This window comes from Penicillium coprophilum (assembly GCF_028826855.1).
Source record: "Penicillium coprophilum strain IBT 35676 chromosome Unknown utg000001l_segment0_segment0, whole genome shotgun sequence".
Taxonomy (NCBI): Eukaryota; Fungi; Ascomycota; class Eurotiomycetes; order Eurotiales; family Aspergillaceae; genus Penicillium; species Penicillium coprophilum.
In genome coordinates this window covers 2,418,040-2,435,839 of record NW_026622720.1, presented here as the reverse complement: position 1 = coordinate 2,435,839, position 17,800 = coordinate 2,418,040, and the positions used below count along the sequence as shown (strand labels likewise).

General features: G+C 47.8%; 9 protein-coding genes across 9 annotated transcripts; 5 read left to right on the top strand and 4 right to left on the bottom strand.

Annotated features, from left to right (window-relative positions):
* Positions 1 to 244: 244 nt before the first annotated feature.
* N7500_000923 (uncharacterized protein) lies at positions 245 to 496 on the top strand (the record flags this gene model as incomplete). The annotated part of the gene is made up of 1 exon (XM_056672069.1): positions 245 to 496. One exon carries the CDS (start codon positions 245 to 247, stop codon positions 494 to 496), a length of 252 nt encoding a protein of 83 aa, XP_056537642.1.
* Positions 497 to 1,820: 1,324 nt separating this feature from the next.
* Positions 1,821 to 2,869, bottom strand: N7500_000922 (RTA1 domain-containing protein; the record flags this gene model as incomplete). Its single annotated transcript, XM_056672068.1, has 4 exons — positions 1,821 to 2,236; positions 2,319 to 2,544; positions 2,601 to 2,623; positions 2,710 to 2,869. The coding sequence occupies 4 exons, from the start codon at positions 2,867 to 2,869 to the stop codon at positions 1,821 to 1,823; spliced, it is 825 nt and encodes a 274-aa protein (XP_056537641.1).
* Positions 2,870 to 4,318: 1,449 nt separating this feature from the next.
* Positions 4,319 to 4,803, top strand: N7500_000921 (DASH complex subunit DAD1; the record flags this gene model as incomplete). Its single annotated transcript, XM_056672067.1, has 3 exons — positions 4,319 to 4,417; positions 4,500 to 4,562; positions 4,615 to 4,803. The coding sequence occupies 3 exons, from the start codon at positions 4,319 to 4,321 to the stop codon at positions 4,801 to 4,803; spliced, it is 351 nt and encodes a 116-aa protein (XP_056537640.1).
* A 599-nt stretch (positions 4,804 to 5,402) lies between these two features.
* Positions 5,403 to 6,388, bottom strand: N7500_000920 (Rho4-like protein; the record flags this gene model as incomplete). Its single annotated transcript, XM_056672066.1, has 3 exons — positions 5,403 to 5,792; positions 5,850 to 6,053; positions 6,104 to 6,388. The coding sequence occupies 3 exons, from the start codon at positions 6,386 to 6,388 to the stop codon at positions 5,403 to 5,405; spliced, it is 879 nt and encodes a 292-aa protein (XP_056537639.1).
* Positions 6,389 to 8,336: 1,948 nt separating this feature from the next.
* On the top strand, positions 8,337 to 10,147 carry N7500_000919 (phosphatase PAP2 family protein; the record flags this gene model as incomplete). The annotated part of the gene is made up of 5 exons (XM_056672065.1): positions 8,337 to 8,391; positions 8,470 to 8,686; positions 8,740 to 9,501; positions 9,564 to 10,021; positions 10,077 to 10,147. 5 exons carry the CDS (start codon positions 8,337 to 8,339, stop codon positions 10,145 to 10,147), a joined length of 1,563 nt encoding a protein of 520 aa, XP_056537638.1.
* Positions 10,148 to 10,940: 793 nt separating this feature from the next.
* N7500_000918 (SUMO protease ULP1) lies at positions 10,941 to 12,365 on the top strand (the record flags this gene model as incomplete). Its single annotated transcript, XM_056672064.1, has 1 exon — positions 10,941 to 12,365. One exon carries the CDS (start codon positions 10,941 to 10,943, stop codon positions 12,363 to 12,365), a length of 1,425 nt encoding a protein of 474 aa, XP_056537637.1.
* An 872-nt stretch (positions 12,366 to 13,237) lies between these two features.
* Positions 13,238 to 14,587, bottom strand: N7500_000917 (glycoside hydrolase family 16 protein; the record flags this gene model as incomplete). Its single annotated transcript, XM_056672063.1, has 1 exon — positions 13,238 to 14,587. One exon carries the CDS (start codon positions 14,585 to 14,587, stop codon positions 13,238 to 13,240), a length of 1,350 nt encoding a protein of 449 aa, XP_056537636.1.
* Positions 14,588 to 14,896: 309 nt separating this feature from the next.
* N7500_000916 (zinc finger HIT domain-containing protein) lies at positions 14,897 to 16,234 on the bottom strand (the record flags this gene model as incomplete). The annotated part of the gene is made up of 3 exons (XM_056672062.1): positions 14,897 to 15,626; positions 15,691 to 16,134; positions 16,191 to 16,234. 3 exons carry the CDS (start codon positions 16,232 to 16,234, stop codon positions 14,897 to 14,899), a joined length of 1,218 nt encoding a protein of 405 aa, XP_056537635.1.
* Positions 16,235 to 16,651: 417 nt separating this feature from the next.
* Positions 16,652 to 17,606, top strand: N7500_000915 (oxidoreductase, short chain dehydrogenase/reductase family; the record flags this gene model as incomplete). The annotated part of the gene is made up of 4 exons (XM_056672061.1): positions 16,652 to 16,699; positions 16,760 to 17,061; positions 17,166 to 17,466; positions 17,517 to 17,606. The coding sequence occupies 4 exons, from the start codon at positions 16,652 to 16,654 to the stop codon at positions 17,604 to 17,606; spliced, it is 741 nt and encodes a 246-aa protein (XP_056537634.1).
* Positions 17,607 to 17,800: the final 194 nt, after the last annotated feature.

The following is a 17,800-nucleotide window of genomic DNA, read 5'->3' as shown; positions in this document are numbered from 1 at the left end:
GTTTTTCATCGGAAACCATTTCCATTCTAATATTCTTTTTATAAAATCTTCGTCGCTCTGTTCATTCTTCGCAGAACTTGAAACACTCAAATCTCCGTCTAGAGACCTGCAACATTCTTTGTCTCATCTCTCGAACCTAAAACCATCTCGTGACCTCCCTATTTACTTGTGGAAATTCTATACTCTACACACCTTCCTCCACATCATCACAGATCAACAAAAAAAAAAACCACACGTTCAAACAATGCGCGATACACCCTCCAGATTTATCGAGATCCTCGATCCCAAGGACTCATCCCGAGGAATGTCCGACTCAGACGTCCGCCTGGAGGATGTCCTCGCCGACCACGAAGCAACCATCAATAGCCGAGCTCGTTCTTCTACACAATCCTCCGCAAAGCCAGATAAATCTCTCTCTCGTACAAACTCGACATCTCCAACGCCGCGCTGGAAACGCCTGAGCAATATCCTTGCGCAACCCCGCCGGAACTCTTGATACATGTCCGGCCTTGCCATGATATGCGCCTGGCTCATACTCTACTTCACTCTATGTGTCTCAGATATCTATTGAGATTTGGATGGACAATGCCGAACATATTTCTTACCATCTGAAAAACTTCGAGAAAAAAAGAAATACTTTACGGATACAATTACGACTTGGCTAGCAGGTTTAGGTCTACGTTTCGTGTCCAGAGGACACGGTGACGTGGACTGAGAACTGTGGATTGCAAACGAGATTACGAATTGAAATGATACGAAGTGCGCGACGGCGTTACCTTTGCTATTCGGGTGTCGAATGTTTGGCCTCAGACTGTGGTCTCTGCTGGCGCTGGTCCAGTTGACAAGGGGACAGGAGTTGGCCCCGCTTTGATGATCTGACGAATATGCACTTTTTCTAGTTGGTGATTCCAATTTGGATTTGGATGTGGATTTCGGATCTAGGATTATATGATTAGGATCTGGGTGTCTGATACCTGTATAGAAACCAAAAATTTCTCAAAAAATGAACGCGAACGGTCCGAGACCTGCGTTTGGCTATTATTCACTTGTTAAAATATGACTGCCTTTTTCTTGGGTACTGCTCTCTCCCGCTTGTAGCCATATCCCCGTGAATACGCATAGTGAGCCATGTATTGAGCTATGAAGCGACAGTAACCGAAATTCTATTTGACCCGATTGTTTGTTCTTGAACTTCGTACCTGGCAAATATTAAATCCGGCGGGGTCTTGGCTCTGGCCCCTGATGTTCACTATTCTAGAGGTTGTTATTGGACCATCGAGCTTGTAGCAGGTACAAAATAGGTACAAAATACGGGGACCCTGGACCCTAGTGGGGTCCTCGGAGTGGAAAATTCGTCCGAGTACTTGGACTGGCCTAGTAAAAAAGACTTTGCTGGAAAGGTTTCAGAAGGTCTGAAGCTGAGATAGCTCTTTGATTCTTCCTGCCGAGCACAACATCTCTCTGTGCTAGGGGATACAAATGGCGACTTGGCCCTGTATCGGCCTCTGTCCCTGCGCCGGACCATTCGGACCTTCGAGCCTAGACCTTCGAGTATAGACTAGATCGTGTGCATGTAGGGCAAGCTATACGAGAGAGCTACAGACGTAGATTGAAATCAGAATATTCTCAAGTTGGAAAGAGAACGGTAGCAAGAACAACAATGTCGGACAGACTTCGGGACTGAGATCTCGCCCATTGAATTTGTATGGACCCTGGTTCAATCTATCAACATTATAATGTACATCAGTTTGATACAGGTTGAGTCGGTCTGATTGAATATCCCCAGAGATTTCCCGACATACTGTGTTCAGTCGTCTTAATTATCCAATCAGTTCCATCCCATATTCGCCTTTCCTCTCTTCCATCAATCTGCTAATCTCCGTGGGATGCACCACGTTAAACGCGACCATTACCAACAGCATAAGAGCGGCATCGAAAATGTAACTCCAGAATTCTTGCTGGAGCAATGTCCCATCACTTCCCTGGTTGTATTCGATGTACCGGAAGATGGAACGGACGAAAATGAGCAGACTACCGACGTATAACACGGTCTGGTGTTTTCTCCAGGGGACATAGTGTTGCTGAAGCACCCTGGACCCGTTTTTCACAAGCTTGACGTGGAAGATTATGCTGGTGATGATGAAGAGTCCGAAAAATATGATTTGGATAATCAAGCCGACTTTAATCACACTTCCGCCTTTTGCTGCGGTGCTGGCTTTGACGAGCATTCCGGCTCCTGCATTGGTACAATATAAGGTCAGTCAATTGGTCATCTCGGGGTATTATGAATAGATTGAAAGATGAGATATATGTCTTACCCCCTGCCTGAACAAAAAAGGATATCACGTCTCCAACCACAAAAATCTTCGTCAACCACGAGCGTCGGATGGGCGATAAGTGTTCTCCACCAGTGACGATCATGATGCGGCCAAGTTCCATATAAATACTTGCGGCGAGCAGTGACGGCGCGACGAGCACAAAAATGGCTTGTATGGCAAGAGGGGGAATGGTATATTTTGGGTATTCGTTGGAAGAGATGACACGCTAGACTTGTGAGTATAATCTCTATTTGACTTGACCGGGTATCGAAGTTAGCTTACGGCTGCATATCCAACAACCTCAACTACAGAAAACATGTGTTAAAACAATGCGGATAATAGCCCGAAGCAAGGCACCTGCATCAACGCGGTGCATCGGATCGATACTCACATATTCCTCCTAATATAAAAGCAATGAAGAACCAAGTCCGACCACGCAACATTTGCCAACAATGCAGGAGGGTTGAGATTCCGAATAGGACAATGAATGTCACGGCAGCCGGTACTGATGGTATGTAGTCATATTCTCCCATATACTTGACTTCCACCATTGCGTTTTTGAGCCCTAGAAGGGACTTTTTCGTGGTCTAGATTGAAAAACCAACTAAATATCAATCTTGAGCAGGCCCGCGCGCAGCATGGCATTGTTATATATCACTGTATTTCAGGGGACTTTCAATCATGTCCGAACGTTGAAGCCTGTTATATTTTTGGATATAAGCTCAAGACATCCTAATATGGTATAGAGTTCGTACAACATCCCAGCTGGTGTTTCCCTTCTGTTGTCACTGAAGTGCGCGTTCAATGTACCCGGCTCAACATCTCGCTACACCCGAATTGACTCCCACAACACTCCAGATTAATGTGATGAAATCTCTTTCCTTTTGAACTCCTATTTTGGGAAATCTCGATTTGACAGTCCAACGGAAGCTCCGATATCCGTGCCCCCACAATTAACCAGCGCCTTTCAGCCTTTGTGGATCCCTCGATGCCCCTTTGCACTGCCACACCCCAATACTACACAAAAGCCTCGGAATGATGTTACCAGTGTAAGCGTAGACATGTAATTGGTCTAGATTGTATAGCCGCTTTCCCTTTTCTCACGTTATGCTGACGCTAGTGATAGTGCGGTGGACATCGGGCTCCGTCTAGCTTCTGCACAAGGCGAGAAACTGGGATGTAACACATGGCGCTTCTTCTGACCCGAAGTCTTCATCTGCATTACAAGGAGACAGGAATGGTGGTTCTCGATTTATATTGTCCCGGTCCACTAGGCTGCAAGATGCTATACCGTATTCATCTCATCACGGTTACATTGCGCGAGATACGCGGAATCTCTCAACACTGTGAGCCGGCATCGATATGATCTGTCTGTCTTGCTCATCATATCTGTGCCTGGATATCTTGTTACTTCTCAAAATGAGCATTAAACGGGCCCGCAAGAAGAATCTTGAACTGCTTAAAAGACTGGCAAGCAAAGGGCCAGGACTTAAACAGGAGAGTATGGGAACAAGTTTCAGTTCATTTCACGTAGGATGTCCAGGCGGGAATATTGTTGGTAAAGTGTCACATAGAAGATTGAAGTTAGGACAATCTTCTGCTTGTCGCAGGTACTGTAGTCACTTTACCTAAATTTTTATTCTTATAGCTACACCTCCATAACTAATATTCAAAAGGGCTAACAAAATAGCATAAGAGAAAATAAAAGCGAGAATTCCTTCCACGATTGTCCTAATTTTTGGCATACACGATGTAGATGTGCACGCATAAGATCTCTTATCAGAGCCCCACATCAACCTCATCTCAAATTGTCAACTGCAAGTCGGCCACTGTAGACGATTTTCCCTGCAAAAACGCGCGTCTAGTCCCCAAATATCCTAACGCCTCCCGATCTTCCACGATTCAATCTAACTGTGGTGTCTTTGAGACGTGCTCAAACGTGCCAAGTCGTCCTGTCACCTCATCTAGCCCGACAAGAATATAATCTTAGAAGCCAAAAAATGGCCTGGATCCAGCAAACACCAGGCTCTGGCGGTCGCGTTGTGTCCCCAACAGTCTTTGAGCAGCAGCGTGAGGAACTCGTCCGAGAGATTGCAGTGGTATGTACCATGTCCACGGAACGGGCGTCACACTCGGGGATCCTTATCAGTCGCCGCAACCGATGTTAATTTATTCGAGCAGGGTATGGAGCAAGTACTTCAAAACATCAACCGACTGAATCGGAATCTGGAGAGTGTGATTGCGGTAAGCTTCAGCACCTAGACGGAGAAACATTATATGCTAACGGTAATATCAGGTGGGGAATGAATTTGGATCTGTGGAAGCTCTCTGGTCCCAGTTTGAGAATTTCATGGGCCGGCCTGAAGAACAAGGCGAGGAGGCTGACGATGGAAATGAGAAACGGAAGGCTAGCGGGGAGAGTGATGTGAGTAAGTCGGGGGTAAAGCGTGAAGAAGACGAAGGTGACTCGACAGTCATGCAGTGACGGTTTGAATTTTGGTCTGCATGACGGGTGTCGGCGTCGGGCAATTTTACTTCTCTTTTTTTCATTTCATAGATACCAAAATTCGGGTTATGTTTACGACCTAGGAACAAGATATACGAATCCTACGGGGAAGGCCTTGATAAACACAAAAGGTCAAATGTTATTGTTTCAGTAACACATAGGACATCGCTTTCAACAGAGCATATCACATAACATAAACACCGGTCCCATGCATGCCAATGGAAAACGGCAAAGACCCGAGTCATGAGAGACATCAAATGGAACAAGGGGGATAAGGGTCGTGAAAAGGGCCAAAAAGAACACAAGGGAACAAACGTGAAATAAAAGAAACAGCCTCCAGCAGAAATAAAAAAAAGAATCGAGATCATTGTAAGGGCCGCGCAGCGTATCGATACAACAGAGAATGATTTGGAAAGTCATGTCTAGCTTTGTCCAGCTTGCGACGACATGTCACATACACAGGGCGAGTGGGCAAGCAAGCCGACGAAGCAACCAGGCTTGTGGTGCGGCCAAGAAAGAAGGGTATGTCAAAGGGTGTCGAGAATGGGAACAGCAAATACAGATCAAGTAGAATCAATCTACAGAATCTTGCAAGTGCGCTTCTTGATCTTCTTGCCGGGGCGGGGGCCTCCGCCGCCTGAGGGGGCGGCACCAGTGCGACTGTTGCGGTTGTTACGGGCAGTTCGGCCGGCCGGTTGCTGGGTTGACCATCCGTGTTCTTCGATTGAAATGGCCGAGTCAACGGCCTTGGCGAAGACTTCGTCAACACCACGCATCTCCTTGCTACTGCATTCGGCGTATGTTGCTCCCATCCGTTGGGCGACATTTTCGCCTTGCTCTGGTGTGATGGGTGTGAGGCCTTGTGTCTTGAGAAGTTCAACGCAGGTTCTCTTATTGCGCAAGTCGGACTTCAAACCCACGAGGATAATGGGTGTGGTGGGACAGAAGTGTAGAACCTCGGGATACCACTAAAAAAGAGACAAGTTAGCCAATTCGAGCAGAGGGATTCCGGTTCTAGAACTGACCTTGTCAACAACATTCTCCAATGATGCGGGGCAATCGATAGCAAAGCAGACAAACAGGAGATCAGTCTCGGGATAGGACAGTGGACGCAAACGGTCATATTCTTCCTGTCCAGCAGTATCCCAGAGCGCTAATTCCACGGTCTTGCCAGAAGCCCGATGCGTTGTTTGGGTGATATAGTTCTCGAACACGGTGGGGACATATTTCTCGAGGACAATTAGCAGGAATCCATCTTTCCTAGCAGGCTTGAACGTACCTCTGGGAAGTAACCTTGGGAATAACTGATCAATAAACAGGTCTTGCCACATCCGCCATCGCCTACCACTACAAACTTTTTTGAGAATGAGGGCGGCTGAGTGATATTAGTTGCCTCAGACATCCGTCCACTGGAGACACTGGTAGTGGTGCTGGCTGTGCCGTGGCTGACTCGGACACTGTCACTGCGCGCTCGACTGTGACGCGGTGTCAGAGATGGAGGAGGGGTGGCGAGAGAACGGCGGCGCGATGCTGCATAGTGTTGATCTTCGTACATGGCACTCATGGTGAGCAGGGGGGGTTGGAATGTCGCTCGTTTGTAATGTGATACAGGGGGTGAACGGGTGATGAGTCTGATAGGGTGTGTGGGAAAAATTTGAAGAAAGAAGGAGAAGATAGATCTCAAAAAGGATCTAGAGGATCGATAGAGCAAGAGGATCTGGCGAGACCCGTGAGACCCGTGAGACCCGTGTTTACACCGGTGGCTACCATAGCAACGGCCGTGCCTCTATGACGCCAGGGCTCCGCTCCCCACGATCAAAGACCTTGATATCGTAGATTTTGTTCCTGGTTTATCTTGTTTTGGTCTGGGCTCCGCTAATAATATTCGTATACCCCACCGTTCAGCTCTCTCTTTTTTTCTCTTGTCTGTGTACACTTTACCCGATGGGGTCATGTGACTGTAGATCTCAAGAATATCCCTCACTTGGTTTTCCATGTATCATTATGAACTACATAGAATATATATTCTCAATGCTTGAATGGAAAGATTGTAAATGCCAGTATATGATTGAAAAGGTACATCTGTACGCAATGGTAGAGTGTGGTATAGAACATCTTTCACAGCAAATTGCGAAACCCACCGTCATATTTAGATCGAGATAACGTTGCTTGATATTTTGCGGCCCATGCACTCAGCTCGCTTATATGCTTTTTGGCTTCACTTGGATATGTCGAGATTCTCTTATACATGGGATTTTGCAGTTCGAAATAAAGATGATGTTATAAGTATATATATAAAATTTGAACAAAATACGATTGGTTCGAGTGAAACATAACTGAAAAGGTGAAAATTGATATTTTGATATCAGATACATAATTGGACTTTATAGGGAAACGCTACCACTTTCTAGAAGTACTTAATCCCTGTAATTGAACTTCTTTCGATGAACGCTTTTCTTTATATCCTTTTACGGAATATAGAGAGAATGCTAGTGAATGAGTAAATCATTCAATTTAGTATAATACTACCTTGAGGATTAGGGTAAGAAATGGACGCAAACCAGAGTAGTCTGATTAATCCTGGGGGGGGTTCAGCTTGTGTTGGTATCCAAATTCTCGGTAAATTTGTACTGTCTGGGGCCCAAAACCCAACCCATTTGCGGGTTGGACTGGGCTGAGCTTTGGGCTGAATGGGATTTGCGGAGGTCTATTCGAGACTAGGTATCGCTTGACCTTTTCTGTGCTAGTTTTGCTGTGCCCTGCGATCCGTCGCTCGCTTGCGGCTCTTTGTCTGCTAACTTTGGAGTGTAGGTAGTATACATCGGAATGGCGTGGCCAACGACTATTACAACGTTGCAATTTCCACTGCTGGGATGATTCAATGTGTATTTCCCGCTGTTGGAAGTGTTGTTTATTTTCTGGTTTATCTTGACCTAAAGAACTTGCAAGTTAATGTACCCAGTGCTATGGTATGGAAGGTCCCGTCGGCTGGCAATATCTATTTGCAGTGCTTTAAGTGGACACTGGAGCTTGTTCAAGCATGAGTAGTAGTAAGACTAATAAAGATAGCCCCACTATAAAGTTACCTCTCAGCTAGAGGCGATACGATTAGGATCGACCGCCGAGTTGATAACGTTAACCTTTCATTAAGGAGACAATAATGGTCAAAAGTTCTGGTGAACAACTGTTAGAAGACTCTAGCGTGGTGCATTTTATTGAGGTAAGCCGCTGACTTAGCCGCTCCTGACCCCGGGGGCCATCCATGACCGTGACTAAGCACACACATGGTGGGCCCCAGGCATTAGGGGGTTTGAGCCTCGGATCTTCCCCGTCAACTTTGGAGATTCCGAAGAGGTTCTCAATCATATCATTTGCTTCAATCCAACTTCAATCCGCTCCTTATGCTCTGAACCCTATAACCTTCAACCACTCAGGCGGACCGGCAGGCAGCAGCCTGTCTATCTATGGAATCCATCCGATTGCGACACTTTCTAGATCGATAACACTACATCATGAGCACGAGCAAAGACGACCAGCTCGATGCTGGCTTGAAGAGTCTGAACCATTGTATGCAATTGGCCTCTGTTTTTTGTCCACCTGCGGCTTATCGCGATGTCCTCTAACCGCCATGCTTTTGCGACATAGATTCGAGCCGATTGCCCCTCTGGCGGTACTGGCCGCGACAAAAGCTTATCCCACTGATCCGATATGAGACGCCATATCTGGCTTGGGTGCAGGAGAAAGTCCGCACGCCAACTCTCGACTCCTATTTCGCTTTCACAGCCAACCTCGGCACACATACCTTCTTCATGGTCTTCTTGCCATTCCTCTTCTGGTGTGGTTCTCCCAGCATGGGTCGCGCGTACGCTTCGTTTCCAAAATTGGTGGACGTTTGGGACTGACAATTATCTACAGATTGGTACACATATTAGCATCGGGCGTCTTTTGGAGCGGCTTCCTCAAGGACCTGCTATGTCTTCCTCGCCCTCTTTCTCCGCCACTCCAGCGAATTACCATGTCCGGATCTGCGGCACTGGAATATGGGTTCCCCTCGACACACTCCACCAACGCAGTCTCGGTCGCGGTCTATGCTTTGGCCCTGCTTGGTTCACCCGATTCAACTCTCAGCGTGCAAGTGACCCTTTTACTCCAAGCTGTCACCTATATCTACGTCGTGTCCATTGTATTGGGTCGACTGTATTGCGGAATGCACGGGATGCTGGACTGTACCGTTGGGTGTGCTATGGGTGCGGCCATTGGTCTCGTACAATTTCATTATGGACCTGCCTTTGAGGAATTCATTTTATCCGCCTCGCTAAAGGAAATATCCGTGCTGGGTCTTGTTATTATATCTCTCGTTCGCATCCATCCGGAGCCGGCTGATGATTGCCCATGCTTCGACGATAGCGTTGCATTCGCAGGTGTCATGCTAGGTGTGGATGTGTGTTCATGGCACTTCGCCGATATGTGGGTCGGTTATCCTTCTGGATCAATTCCATATGACCTCGAGACCGTCGGCTGGATTAAGACAATTGTTCGTCTGGTCGTGGGCGTTTTGTGCGTGTTCGCTTGGAGAGCAGTAACAAAGCCCGCTTTGCTACGCATCCTCCCACCTATCTTCCGGACACTGGAGAAGCTCGGTCTTTTGCTCCCTCGACGTTTCTTCACTGCAGCATCGTAAGTCCAGAGGTCTAATTTTGCATTGTGTTTGTGAATATTACGCTGACCTGATCTGTCAGTAAATACACTACCGTCCCCACTAATCTAAAGGATCATGACGTTCTTCCAGATATCTCTGATATCCCAAACATCATCACCACAATGCGCCATCCTCGCCGCCGAGCCATTTCAATTGGCCCTCAGTCGGAAGCTGATGCGTATGAGACCCTGGCATACCGCGAAAAGCGCCGACGCGAAAGTCAATCTGGGAGCAATCGTCCATCTCCAGTAGCAGAGGGTCAGGTCAAGTCCAACGGAACGCCTAGAAAGTCGGTGTCACTGGACGATTACGAAGGCATGATGGGAAGAGGAAGCCCCACTTCATCTGCAGTAGATGTGAATCTCGACATGCCAACAACACCATTTCCTTCGTTAGATACTGAGCGGGAGCGTGATGAAAAAGAAGTGTTCTCTCAGATCAAGAAGCCCCGCGTGCGTTACGACGTAGAGGTAGTGACGAAGATGGTTGTATATGCGGGTATGTGGAGCCCCTGGATTTTGATATACTCGTTGCTGATCTCAGTCTCATTTAGGTATTCCATGGATGGTCATCGAAGTCGCACCCCTGTTATTTGACATGATTGGACTTAGTACCCGATTATGAAGATGAGAAAGGTATTGATAAGACTGCAATTCACCTTGCAGTCCCTCGCTTCTTACCACCACCAATTCCTTGACCTGCTCCTAGCCCAGCGGGCTGCGCTGGAACAGGTTACCCCAGAAATATTCTTTACGCTGTCCATGTACATAAGCATTGAAGGCAATATTTATAGATGCATTCTTGGGTCTGGCAGACAACCTGCCGAAAAAGGGTATAGATTAGGTACCTAGGTAGCTGCCAAACCATGACATAAGATGCAAAAGACACAAGAACAAAGCGCAATCGAGTAAACAACTACAATCGCAGCTTTCTCCTTGAAGTTCTGTTTAGAGAGCCCGCCACAAGACGATTACTAGCTGAAAGATCAAAGCACACGAGACCAGAATATAAGCACAAAGACCAAAGAAATTGCTCTCAAGAAAGATCGGCAAACAAAGAGTGACAATGTGTGCATACCCTTGGACGAAGTAGGTCAACAATGGAGGCTGGGGGGATATGTGATGAGTCAGCAGAATGATGAAAGAGCCCGAGCACTGCGCCGGCTCATATTGTTCCCATACCTCTTCCTTTGTGGAGTATCTGCCTTCAGTTCTGGGTTCGGGATAGATATTCAAGTCATGCCCAATTATGGATTCTGAAGTTCCATCTTCATCTATCTGTTCATTCCTCCCCTTCCGCACCCTCAACGTCCATTCAACTACCGTCAATCTACTTGACAACGCGTCATCGGACGAGTAGATCGCTCTCGACTTCCTGGCTCCCGCTTGTTCGGCGTGACCTTCCATTTCGCGTTAACATGGGACTCTTTAGCTGGCCCCGGTGCAAGCGGCGCGCCTCCCCTACGAAGCCCACGAAGACCTCGCCAAATATTCTCAATCCCTTCAAGGCCTCCAAGCTTCCATTTGACGCCTTCGATGGTACGGTAGCCCCTCTTTGGAAATTAAAGTCGCTCATACTAAACTTTAAGCTAGCCTTACACGATTCTCACTTGCCCATGCCAGGAGCCTTCCCGTTGACTCCTCCTGAATCGCCTACTCTTGTTGTATCAAAAGGTGCCGCCATCGAAGATGAAGATGTCCCGCCGAAGGGGTGGGAGTTCATGGACATAGATGCTCGCGCAACGCCAGCACTGGTTACGGATCTCGGCATACATCTCCACCCTCGATTACCGCCATACACCCCTCCTCTTCCGAGCGCAAGGCGCATCCCATCGCCAAGACCAACTGAAGCCCCCAAGCCCGCCGAAGAGGATCGTATGGACATCGATGATCCTTGGGATCAACAAGCTCAACAAGATGCAAATCTTCCTCATGGCCCTGTCTCCGCTGTACAGTTATTCTATGCCCACAGGAGACCAATTCCTGCCAATCGCATGGCATCGTGGTATGAGCCAGAATTTGAGAGGCGAGAGAAAGAAAGAAAAGCCCGCGAGCGCGATCTCCGACGTCCAACTAGAGTGGGGCCAACAGGTCAACCCGTACGTCTGATTTCGCCCGACTGGCTTGCCAGACTTCAACGCGCCTTGCAGAGTGGACAAGAACAAGCCGTTGCCAAATCATTAGCCGGGGACGATCTGTACCAGCGTGATATCGTCACATGTGTTCGCTCTGAGGCCTGGCTCAATGACGAAATCATCAATGCCTACCTTGGCTTACTAGTACACTATCTCCGTCAATCGCATGCAAACCTCGGACGTAACGAGCGCCCGCGCTTCCACGCCTTCAACACCTTTTTCTACTCTACGCTTCGGGATAAGGGATATGAAGGTGTGCGGCGGTGGGCAAACCGCGCCAAAATCGGTGGTGTGGGACTGCTCGATGTCGATACAGTCTTCATTCCTGTTCACGAGTCAAGTCATTGGACCCTCATGGTTATTCGACCACAAGAACGTACAATCGAGTATTTCGACTCTCTGGGGTCCCGCGGTGTTCGCCAGGTAAAAAATGTCAAACAGTGGCTTCGCGGAGAGCTCGGGCCAAAATATAAGGATGACGAGTGGACTGTCCTACCATCGGTCTCTTCTCAGCAAGACAATGGAAGTGATTGTGGTGTCTTCCTCTTAACAAACGCCAAGGCCATTACTGTTGGGGTAGAACCCACCTCCATTGGTCCAAGGCACATCACTCTTCTCCGCAGAAAAATCGTTGCTGAGCTCATGAACGGCGGTCTTCACGGCGAGTTCAATCCACAGGACAAAGCAACAGGTGAAGTGCTGCTCTAAATGGGCACAAAAAGCCCACGGGTCTATGAGCACAAGAGAATTGCCTGTATCGATCTTCTGCATTAAATTTTGGGCCCTATTCACCTTTTCACATAATCTCACATATCTCATCAATCCCCTACCCACAATTATCCATACCAAACACCACCATCGAGGTGTTTTCGGTCACCATTACACATTTGATATTTCGGCGCGCAAGGCGAACACACGGAATAGACGAAAAAAGGACAATGAATCTTCTTATGGCGCGCTCTTTGTGATGTTTGCAATGAATCTGAATGATACCCCACGGTCACCACCATCATGGTGACTCAGTTGATACAAAGAACCCCGTTCTCACGGACTGATTTGGTTGTATTTCTTTTTCTTCTTGGTCCTTTTGTTTTCCCTTGGAGTTCTTCTATCTCACATAACATCGGCTTTCTCTGCTGCAAATTTGTAGCATGTATCTCTATTCTGTTGGCGTTCTGCTCCTCTGTCTATACATAAGTCATCGGTATCCATTAATAGCAACATCCATGAATCTGCCTTGGGGATCAGCTCCTGAGGAGCAGGTACCATCTACATACCTTAACTATCTAAGCGGGCCAGTGACCCAAAGTGAAACATCTCCTAGGATACTCACAATACCTCTATGCAATATCTAGCTTGAAAGAAAGGACCGGGGCCTCCAATAAGACTCGAGTCACCTAGGACTTGGATAGCACTTTCTACCTACGAGGGCCGACTTTCACGTTCAAGGCATAGATGTATTTCTTTTAATAAAGCTTTCATACGTTCAAAACTAGAATATAGAACAGCCATGCCAAGAAAAGCAAGAAACGAACGACCAAGATTCATAATGATAAACAGATTTGCCAGAAAAGCCCAGGCTAGAGTTCATCGATGTTGCAAGGCCTCTGGCAAAATTCTTTAAGAGGCCTGTTCTTCCACTTCTTTCTTCTGCACTCGCGGCCCTGTCTCCCTGGCTTGCACTTTTCCTCCTTTCTACCTGGCTCCAATGGATGCTCATTGACAAGAGAACCATTTGCGAGAGCAGTCCCTTGATGGCCACCATGGCTCTGCGAAGGAGACACATAAAAGCCCCTGGAAGTATCGGAAGAACGATTATAGATCAGCTCGATATATTCGATGCCCATGTATATACTATCGCCAATTCTCATGTCGCCGGTCCAAAGTCCGCCGTTACTCCAAAGATTGATAACAATCATGCTCTCCAAATCGGGAACTCTGTATGATTTGGCATCCTGTATCTCATTGTTGACATACCACCGTGACATGTTTGAGAGCCAGTCCAGGCGATGCGTGGACCACGTTGTCCATGGGACAGGTATGTTGGCAATGGTGCTCGCACCGGGGATCTCTTGATCAGCGGCAAAATCATAATCGGGCTGGTTGGCATAGTGCACGCGATGGGACGGGTCCCGCGTGAGAATTTCAATGTCCGATTCGCAGGTTTGGTCATGGTAGGTGAAGATGCCAGCACAAGCGCCATCAGGTGGCCTGCCGTCGTGAAACGGAATTGTCTTATTGTTCAAGGGTGCGGTGGGATGTCGTTTTGGATCTCGCGGCGGCCATTCCACGGGGTGAGGGGGTTCTGATACGACGGAACCAGCTGGCAATAAACGAAATCGGACACGCAGCGAGCATCGATAGATGTTGTGTAGACGAGTCTCGATCTCCGCGGTAGAAGTGTACTCTGAGAAGCGGGTGGTGCGTAGAACAAGATACGTCGCATGGGGATTATGTTGCTCATGGTCTCGGGTGAGAAAGACGTTGTGCTTCGAATTTACCATGAGGACTGGAGATATGGGGGTTCCTCGGCGTTCCCAATTCTGACTGCTCCAGTCTCTTTCGAAGGAGGTCTTGTAGAATACCAGTGATCTGGGGTCCGGGTCCTTTGACTCGTGGACCCCAGGTGGGTGGTCATTTTGCGGGTCTTGGCCATCGCTCTCATCGTCATCATCCCAGTCCTCGTCGCCATAATCGATGGGCTCTGACAGATTGAGATTGGCATGTTTCTTCAAATCCACTGCCCGAAAGTCCCAGACCTTGTAATGCTGGAAGTATCCTGGATCGGGCCCGGAAATCGTGTAGCAATCGCACCCGCGTGGACGTTTCTTGGCTGGTAATTGCGGTGGTGTCCTAGCATCTAATAGACTGGATGCTACCGTGCCGAGATAGATGACGGCCACCGCGAAGGCCAAAATGTTGATTTTCATAGTGGCAGTAACCGGATTCAAAAACCAAGATGGGCCCTGGTGATGTGAAAGTGAACCCGGAAAGTCTTTGGGTCGACTCCATAGGAAGCCGCGTTGATCGCGATTTCCTCTTCGCCGAGAGGTCAGAATCAGCCGAAGCTATGTCCACGGGTGCCCATGTTGTCATCAGTAAAGAAACCTGCTTCATATTTCTTTCGAGAGGGTGACTCTTTGTACAATTGACTAATAATTAGCTGTTTATGGTATGGTACATTGTCTGGTAGACGTGCTAGGTGGACATCTTCTGATATCTCTTCATACAGAAATCATTCATACCGCTGGCTCAGTCTCCGAGACTGGTTCAAATAGATCTTGCTTTAATACCTCCAGTACCAGCTTCTCATCGATATCTTGAAGATTTGCCGAAGAACCGGGAAGCGCTTCGTTTCCAGCCGCATCATCATCGTCACTCGTGGTAGAAGACTGGCCTATCTCATCTGGCCCAGCGGTCCGAAGATAATCCTCCTCTAGTATAAATTTGGAGTTATCTTTGTCGGCAAACAGTGTCTCCGCTGACTCTGGCAGTGCATAAATGGTAGGAAATTCTAAAACTGTCCGATTGCGAAGAACAACATTGAGCGTCGATGATTGCAAAAGAGGAGCTAAGACGGGCTTTTTCGTTGTAGTTCGCGGACGGTGAAGGTAGAAGTACAGACCGCGGTGAGGGGCAATAGTCTGACTTGGTGTTTTATCTGTTTGCTCAGTTGAGACCTCTGCTGGTTCCCTTGCTAAGTCTGTAGTCGGGTACGGTTGTGGTTTCGTATCTCCGGCTTCAACCTCTGTCGCAGTATCACTGGGTGCAGGTATAGCTGTATCAGGGGTCTCCAAATCTGCTGTTTTCTCTTCCTCCGCTGACTCAATAGCTGGCTCTTGATCCTTCGGGCGTGGGCAGCATCGGTTATAGGCTTCAGCGACAGAACATGAATCAATAACAGAATCACGAATAGTCTTCACCCCATCAGCCGTAATCCACTCGATGGTCCAAGCAAGACGCTTATGTCTTAAAAGAATGACCAAGTCAGTACAACGTCTGCATCCAAAGACACGAGAAATTCCAAACTCACTTGGGATGTAAACGCGACCCATTCTGCCTATTCCTTGACATTCCCTTGGGAGCCCGGAGAACTCTCACACCAGCAGTCTCGGTGCCACGCAAGAACGCGGCCTCGCCCTTCGCAAGCCCCTGGTTGGGGTGCTTTCTCTTACGGCCAGCAGCTGGATGCTGAAACCCTTCAGAGCTACCGTCTTCCGCCTGGGGACCACCTGTAAGATCAATCCCGCGGTTCTCGACTTCTCTCTCCGCACGCTCGAGGGTGCGCTCGATGCCGGTGATGAAATTGAAGTCGCGGTCGAATGCGGATTCGGTGTTTAATTCATTGCGCTTCAGATAAGCAGCTGGATCGCGCACGCCCGAGCATTGCGACCAAAGTTTGTGGCGACGTGTGCAGGGTAGAGAGCAGGTGCGTGTTGAGCAGCGCGGACAGCGGTATTTGGGAGGATTGACATGGCTGTACGAACACATGTTAGATTCCACATATACCAATATGCAGTTTCATGGGCATACCATATTGAACAGAGGTCACTCAGCAATGGATCCGAGTCTGCCATGTTGATTGTTGTGCAGATGAATAGATGGATAGTCGGCGATTCGATGGGAAATTTATTTGTCTTATCGATAACCGCCTGAGGCAGAAAACTCTGGAACTATACAAAAGTCACATGTCGCCCAACCTTGGTTTCTCCAGGCTCTGGAGATTGATAGACTGGAGATTGATAGACCTGAATATGCGCAATCGACAGGATTATTCATCTATCAATGACCTCATTTCCTCCTATATGTGATCTTTCGTGGGGATACACCAGTCCTGTCCTCTGTAGATGATATCATCTGCGGATACGATGATCAATCCCCGCTGCATTTCTAAGCTTCGGGGGCATCTCCCGGCCCGACGACCATTATTTAGTTGTGTAGATTCCTTTCATCCCAACTTTTAGAAAAACATTTATATACTTACTGGATCAAACATGGCTTCTAAGGCACTCGCGATCATTGCTGGCGTTGGCCCTGGCACGGTATAGTCCACATTCCCTCCTCTTCCTGGCTTCAGATATAGCATGATTAGCTGACCAAAGGGACAGGGCGCCTCAATCGCTAGGAAATTTGCAAAATCATACTCAGTTGTAGTTCTGGCTCGAAACCCAGATAACTATAACTCAGTCGTTCAAGAAATTAATTCTAGCGGTGGCCAGGCCATCGGCATCAGCACCGACGTCTCCGAGTCGAAGAGCGTCAATGCTGCATTTGACAAGATTCAAGCGCAGTATCCTTCATCAAAGGTAGCTGCTGCTATTTTCAATCCAGGTGGTGGCTTCGTCGTGAAGCCATTCCTCGAGCTGACGGAACAAGATTACTCGACTGCACTCCGGTCACAGGCGTACGTATTTGCTATATCTTACATTTACTTGACCTGCTTTATTCTAGGCTTGATGCAGTACCATTGTTTCTAGGAATCTTGCTGAATTATTACTCCCATATCAGACAAGGCGCCTTCAACTTTGCCCAACGGGCTATCCCGCTCCTCCTACAAGCTCGTGAATCATCAGAGTATCCACCTACATTGATATTCACAGGAGCTACTGCTAGTATCAAGGGGTCAGCTAGGTTTGCTGCTTTTGCTTCGAGCAAGTTTGCACTGCGTGCGTTGGCACAGTCACTTGCTCGTGAGTTTGGGCCACAGGGCGTCCATGTTTCGCATACTATTATTGATGGTGTCATTGATATCCCACGTACCAAAGCCTGGGTATTTGAGCATGAAGATGCGAAATTAAGCCCCGACGCTGTAAGTTTGACTTCATTGGTTGAGTTATCTCGGACACTCACTAGTCCTAGATTGCGGACTCATACTGGTATTTGCATACTCAACCACGCACAACATTTGCGTTTGAATTAGACCTACGACCTTATGTTGAGAAGTGGTAGGGGCCTTTTCGGGGAACTTTTTTGGGTCTTATAGGTCTTATGGGGCATTGTACTTGATCAGTAAACCCAGAAGAGCAGCACATGCGGAACGAAGATAGGAAGAATATATTACGGCCATATGCGCATTGACTGAGGTAATATCTCAACAAGCGAGTGACATTCAAAATGGACATTTATATTCATCTTTCCCTATT